Raw genomic sequence first — 6,785 nt, forward strand, 5'->3', positions numbered from 1 at the left:
GTGGTAACCACCTCGGTTAAACGGCGGGGGAGGAGCTGGGGCGGATGTGCTAGGCTTCATGCCCCCTGTCGAAGAAGGTGGAGCGGGTGGGGCTGATGTGCTGTGTTTCATGCCTGAAGGAGGGGGAGGGGCTGAGCCTGAAGTACTGTGCTTCATGCCCCCAGTGGAGGAGTGGGAGGAGCTGGCACTGGTTGGGGGGGCGGGAGATGTCGGGGAGAGAGGGGCGGAGGGAGCGCTGGGGCTCCGGGGGGGAGGGTTTGTCTCTTGGGGAGGGTTTGTCTCCTGGGGAGGGGGAGGTAGAGCGGCCTGGGGTGGACCGGGGGGGCTGCAGGTCTGGAGCCTGGGGGACGCAGGGCGGATCTGCCCACTGTGGCGTCTGGAAGGAAGGCATAGAAACACACATTTTAGAACACTATGCATAAATACACCCATTCACGTACTTTCACCCATACACATCAAGCTTCATGGCAAATGTAGAACATCCAGTAGCCTGGATGCCATTTTCTGCAGTATATTTATAGTAGCATATTTATATAGGGCCCTATAAAATCCATGCTGTAGAGAACACGGACGGAATCACAGAATCCAGACCAAATATTCAAAAATGTATTGAACTTAGCAGGAAATAAACTAAATGTATTGAACTTAGTCATTAATTTGCCCAAGTTAATCATAAGACCTGAACAAAAAATGCATCAGTGATTCGTATTTTCATGCAACTTTCTGAAATGACACAGAAATGCCCGTCTGTGTTTGTGTGTGCGTGCATATGTCCACACTTTGTGTAGTCGTTAGCGATAATACTAATGATAACCTTCTTCTGGTAGAGATCCCAATTAAATGTTAGGCTACTTTGTAGTTATGCCTATCTGGCAGAATGATATCATGATTATTTGCATCAATCCAGTGGCCATTTGTTTTGCAAACTCGGAAATTACGAGCGCTACAGAAAGGCCCCTAACCAAACAGTCTCTTGCTGGTGCAAACTTGCATTAAACTACACCCAAAAATCTAAATAAGCATTGCTGTGGACTTAGAACATTCAATTTGGTTGTTTTTCTATTAAAAGCTGCAATATGTAACTTTTTGGGGGTGACCTGACCAAATTCACATAGAAATGTCATTCTCATTAAAAGTGGTAGATGTGTGCCATTTCTATGCTTCCTGTTCTTAAGTTTTGTTTTTTGAGTCTTTTACACCAGCTTCAAACACCATATTTTTGGTTATGGAAAATATTTCACAGCAGCTTATGATTCTCTACACTAAACTTGCTTGAAATTAGGCGATAAGAAATATTTACTAAATTAACTATTTATTGAACTAAATTGTTGGTATGTAAGCATTTCACGATAAGGTTGTATTCCGCACATGTGACAAATAATTTTTTTATTTGACTATTAGAATTGTAGCAAGCAGGAAATGTTCTCCCCAATTTCATGGTATCCAATTGGAAGTAGTTACAGTCTTGTCTGTACGGGAGTTGCAGCGATGAGACTCGGAAGAGGCGAAGGTCGAGAGCCATGCGTCCACCGAAACACAACCCAACCAAGCCGCACTGCTTCTTGACAATGCCCATCCAACCCGGAAGCCAGCTGCACCAATGTGTCAGAGGAAACACCGTACACCTGGCGACCGTGTCAGCGTGCACTGCGCCTGGCCCGCCACAGGAGTCACTAGTGCACGATGAGACAAGGATATCCCTGCCGGCGAGTTTACAGGGCCGCATTTACATTGTAATCATGTGTAGTAAATTCTGCTTACCTCCAGCTCCAACTGATCGTAGTTTTGGCATGCCCCCTGCGAAAAGGCCTCCAAGGCCTACCCCTGAACCACCACTGCTCCCTCCTCCTCCACCTCCTCTACCACTTTCCTTTGGTTCTTGGGAAAGCAGAGTTACAAATGTCCTTGTTACACTGTTGTGTTGATAATGCTTGCATTAACACTGTTGAAAGCCATTTGTGGCAAAGAATTGTGCATGTATAGTACCAGACAGAAAAGTTGACACCTACTCATTCAAGGGTTTTTCTTTACTTTTTGTATTTTCTACATTGTAGAATAATAGTGAAGACATCAAAACTATGAAATCATGTAGTAACCATAAAAAATAAAATATTTGAGATTCTTCAAGGTTTGCACACTCTTGGCATTCTCTCAACCTGCTTCACCTGGAATGCTTTTCTAACAGTCTTGAATGAGTTCCCACATATGCTGAGCACTTGTTGGCAGATTTTCCTTCACTCTGCAGTTCAACTCATCCCAAACCATCTCAATTGGGTTGAGGTCGGGTGATTGTGGAGGCCAGGTCATCTGATGTAGCACTCCATCACTCTCCTTCGTAAAATAGCCCTTACACAGCCTGAAGGTGTGTTGGGTCATGGTCCTGTTGAAAAACAAATGATAGTCCCACCAAGCGCAAACTAGATGGGATGGCGTATCGCTGAAGAATGCTGTGGTAGCCATGCTGGTTAAGTGTGCCTTGAATTCTAAATAAATCACTTACAGTGTCACCAGCAAAGCACCCGCACTGCTCCTCCATGTGGAGATCATCCATTCACTTACTATGCATCTCACGAAGACAGGGCGGTTGGAACTAAAAATCTCAAATTTGGACTCAGACGAAAGGAAACATTTCCACCGGCCTAATGTCCATTACTCGTGTTTCTTGGCCCAAGCAAGTCTCTTATTCGTCTCCTTTAGTTGTGGTTTATTTGCAGCAATTCGACCATGAAGTCCTGATTCTCAGTCTCCTCTGAACAGTTGATGTTGAGATGTGTCTGTTACTTGAACTCTGTGAAGCATTTATTTGGGCTGCAATTTCTGAGGCTGGTAACTCTAATGAACTTATCCTCCGCAGCAGAGGTAACTCTGGGTCTTCCTTTCCTGTGGCGGTCCTCATGAGAGCCAGTTTCATCATAGCACCTGATGGTTTTTGCGACTGCACTTGAATAAACGTTCAAAGTTCTTGACATTTTCCGGATTGACTGACCTTCATGTCTTAAAGTAATGATGGACTGTCATCTCTCTTTGCTAATTTGAGCTGTTTTTCCATAATATGGACTTGGTCTTTTACCAAATAGGGATATCTTCTGTATACCCGACTACCTTGTCACAACACAACTGATAGTCACAAAAACATTAAGGAAAGAAATTCCACAACTTAACTTTTGCCAAGGCACACCTGTTAATTGAAATGCATTCCAGGTGACTACCTCATGAAGCTGGTTGAGAGAATGCAAAGCTGTCAAGGCAAACAGTGGTTACTTTGAATAATCAAAAATATATTTTGATTTGTTTAACACTTTTTTTGGTCACTACATGTGTTATTTTATAGTTTTGATGTCTTCACTATTATTATACAATGTAGAAAATAGAAAAAATAAAGAAAAATCTTGAAATGAGTAGGTGTGTCCAAACTTTTGACTGGTACTGTACGTATACATACATGTATAGTCTGTGTGTGTGTCTGTGTGTCTGTGTGTCTGTGTGTGTGTGTCTCAGCAGGAAATGAGGAGAGTGCAAAGGTTAGTTTCTATCTCCTATATGTTTACTATGCTACTTACTCTCTATAACAGGTGCACTTCTGTCATTGACCACTCCAACCTTCTTCAGCCTGGCTCCTTTGGAGATATCAGAGAGCAACGCTCCTCTCCCCTTCGCCTCATCCCGATTCAACTTAGGTGCTGTAGTGTTCGCCTGAGGAGAGGATATGAGCAAACCACCATGTTAGTTAGGTTGACCATGTCAAAGAGAATAACATGAACTGCACAAGGTACCGTCGTTATAGCAACAGATAAAATAGATGGCAATGCAGCATTATGGTGCAAGTTGATAGTAATCCACATGGTGCCTGCGTGGGTGTGTGTTTGGCCAGCTCTGACCTTTTTTGGTTTGTGTTTGTATTTTTTTTAAAGGTAAAAACTGCATCAATGAAATGCAGCCTTTATAAACATGGCATAGCAACCCTAGAAATCATACTATGTGAAATGTGGGCATAATAATATATTTGGCATAGTATCTTACACCAGTAGGTGTCGTATCATCCGTAACAATACAACAGCAAATAATTAGTTATTTTATCATGTAGTTATGAATCTCTAGAAACCCTTCAGCGGACTTGTGAGTTTTGTCATGTTTTGAACATCGGTTTAGGAGCTGGACTGACCTGGTTGAAGGTGGGGGGAGGCGGGGGTCCTGGAGGAGGAGGGGGAGGAGGAGGAACGGGCATCCTGTCCCTCTGTGGGCACCTTGGGGAGGAGGTTTGTTCACCGTCTCAGCTCTGGGTACACCCTCAAACTCCTGCGAAACAAGACAGAGGGGAGACTCGGCACAGTCAAATACACACAACAAGGTCAAAAATATACACTCCTGAACTAAACTGGGGTCAGAGTAAAATTGTACATCCTTGTAGTGTCATGTTTGACATTGGTGGACTGTATTGAACTCAGGTGAGTCAAGATATCATTGGGACATCTGTTCAAATACCATTACAATTCACCTCTATTTCTAGTTGTTGACTACAATGGTGGCGTGGACCACACTAAAAACAACTATTCTGTAATTCTACATGCATATACTCACTCTAGAATGATTCAGCTCAGTAGAGCTCCCCAAACCAGTTGGTTGGCTGGGCTGAGCTCATTGTGGATACGGACATATAGCACGTTGAGCTAGGCAGCAAACCCCACCCTCCTTCACTCACCCCTAAACTCCATTCCACAACCTACCTGTTAAGAGTGTTTGAACAGGTTTTCACAGAAGAGGAAAACAAATGGAATGTCATCGGGTGAGCTTGCCAGTGAGGCGATAAGGAACGGAAACGCAGCAGCCGTTGTAAGTTGCTACCTCAAGTGAGAGAAACCGAGAGTGGAGAGCACAGCCCGCCACTTCCTATTTCATCCATTGACAAGATCTGATGTTATTGTTTTTGCACTACCGGCACCAACCATTTATATCAATCAAAATGTCTTTAGAATCTCCCATAAATGTTCAATCGTGTTGAGATCTGGTGACTGACCAGGCATGGCATATGGTTAACATCATTTTCATGCTCATCACACCATTCAGTGACCACTCATGCTTCCACACGGGGCATTGTCATCCCAAGGGGGAATTTTTGTACATGACCCTAAGCATGATGGGATGTTAATTGCTTAACTAACTCAGGAACCACACCTGTATGGATGCACTTGCTTTCAATATACTTTGCATTCCTGATTTACTGTAGTGTTTTCATTATTTTGGCAGTTACCACTTGTACATGGCCTACTTGGAGAATTGCCAATGAACTACAATATTAAAACCTCAAAGGATTATGACATTCTTACAAGGTAGGGGAGGTGTACAGCTCCTTCTCCAACCTAATGTGTGACCAATTGAGTTCGTTTTCTGGTTTTGTGGACGGGGAAATAAACTAAGAGTAAAAAAAAGTGCCGATGTCAGTAACTATTTTGGGCCTAACGTCACAAAATAGCAACCCTAAAACGAGCAGGTCTGAGTCAGAAGTGTCACTTGAATTTCACTTTCTGATATGCAGAACATTTGACTAAGTTTGTTACTGAAATGTAAACACAGATTTGATAAGGGAACATTCCAAATCAGAAGTGGTCTCGGGTCGCTAGCCAATGTCTACGCACGCTCTGTCAATCTACAATAGGTGCCAGGTGAGCGAACCCAAAATCATCTAAATTATATATATTTTTAAATGCAATTCCTTCCTCTTGGCCTAAAAGTTGAACTACCTAACTGGACATTGTTTGAATTAATGTAGCAATCTAGGTAAAATGTATATCAAGTGAGTCAACTAGTTATTATCTGGATAACATGTTGATCTAACTAGCTGGGTGGATTGGCAGTGACTTACCCTGTCTCGAAGGATTGTGAGTCTCGTCTTCAATAACAACATGAATGGAAACTGCAGTTGTGGCAACTTTGCTAGTTAACACAATCCCAGGCAGTAGGCGGCTCTCTTGGTTACTTGCGAAGAAAATGTAATAAAAACTGGAGGACACTAGCAGCTAAATTAGCTTGCTAGCGAAATCAACTAAATCCAATGCCCAAAGTTAGCTTGCTAGCTAAGTTACTGTTTACTCGCGACAGCTGTCAAGTTAAATTTTGCTGGCGTCTTAACTATGGCTGTAAACAAGTTATATTTCGGTGCAAAAGCTAATTCGAGTTACGCGTAACTCCAGTTTATATCCTATTTTCATATACTTTTTATTCTGCTCTCCTCTTGACCAGCAAGCAAAGCGAGACTCTCGCTTCACAACTGTTTCTGTCGCTTCTCGGAAACCCGGAACTGGGCCGTCCAACACAAAATGGAGGCAGGCAGGTAACAGGATCACCGCCGACGAGTTTATCAACTGGGAAAACAGCGACCTGAAATATAATGAAACCTGTAGAAACGACCTATAATTAGTTTAGAAACTATGTGAGAACACCATCGAGTGTGGGGAGCAGGGTTCTCTTCTTGATTTTGCTCTTACAAGCAATATTTTACATGTATGCCATGAACACATGCATTTCAATGAGTCTGATACTTGTACAGTCAAGTGAACAAACTGTGATGAAATCATTGCACTTAGTGAATCTGAATTAATTTTACAAAAATATTGTGGATATCCCAGACATAGACAATCTGACACTAGGTATTTTGCAAAGATAATCACATCTTTATTTGAAAATTTTATAAAATGACTCCATTTGCATGAGATGTTGCATTGCCATTCACCCACATGACAGGAAAGGCACTGTTGAACATCTCTGCTCACTGGTGTACTGATATTTAG

At 42.6% G+C, this 6,785-nt stretch overlaps 1 protein-coding gene across 1 annotated transcript; it reads right to left on the bottom strand.

Annotated features, from left to right (window-relative positions):
• Positions 1-37: 37 nt before the first annotated feature.
• On the bottom strand, positions 38-6,530 carry LOC106587723 (WAS/WASL-interacting protein family member 2). Its single transcript, XM_014176330.2, has 5 exons — positions 5,861-6,530; positions 4,163-4,296; positions 3,561-3,693; positions 1,762-1,878; positions 38-376 (listed from the first exon to the last, which is right to left on the bottom strand). Exons 2-5 carry the CDS (start codon positions 4,223-4,225, stop codon positions 153-155), a joined length of 537 nt encoding a protein of 178 aa, XP_014031805.2. The 5' UTR covers positions 4,226-4,296; positions 5,861-6,530; the 3' UTR covers positions 38-152.
• Positions 6,531-6,785: the final 255 nt, after the last annotated feature.

The sequence above is a fragment of the Salmo salar genome, chromosome ssa02, assembly GCF_905237065.1.
Source record: "Salmo salar chromosome ssa02, Ssal_v3.1, whole genome shotgun sequence".
NCBI lineage: Eukaryota > Metazoa > Chordata > Actinopteri > Salmoniformes > Salmonidae > Salmo > Salmo salar.

Bases quoted from the DNA above. Each gene is read 5' to 3' on its own strand.
- LOC106587723 (XM_014176330.2), bottom strand. From the start codon at position 4,225: ATGCCCGTTCCTCCTCCTCCCCCTCCTCCTCCAGGACCCCCGCCTCCC. The intron at 1,879-3,560 runs GTAAGTAGCATA...TGCTTTCCCAAG, and splicing joins AAGTGCACCTGTTATAGAGA to AACCAAAGGAAAGTGGTAGA. The intron at 377-1,761 runs GTAAGCAGAATT...CCTTCCTTCCAG, and splicing joins ACGATCAGTTGGAGCTGGAG to ACGCCACAGTGGGCAGATCC.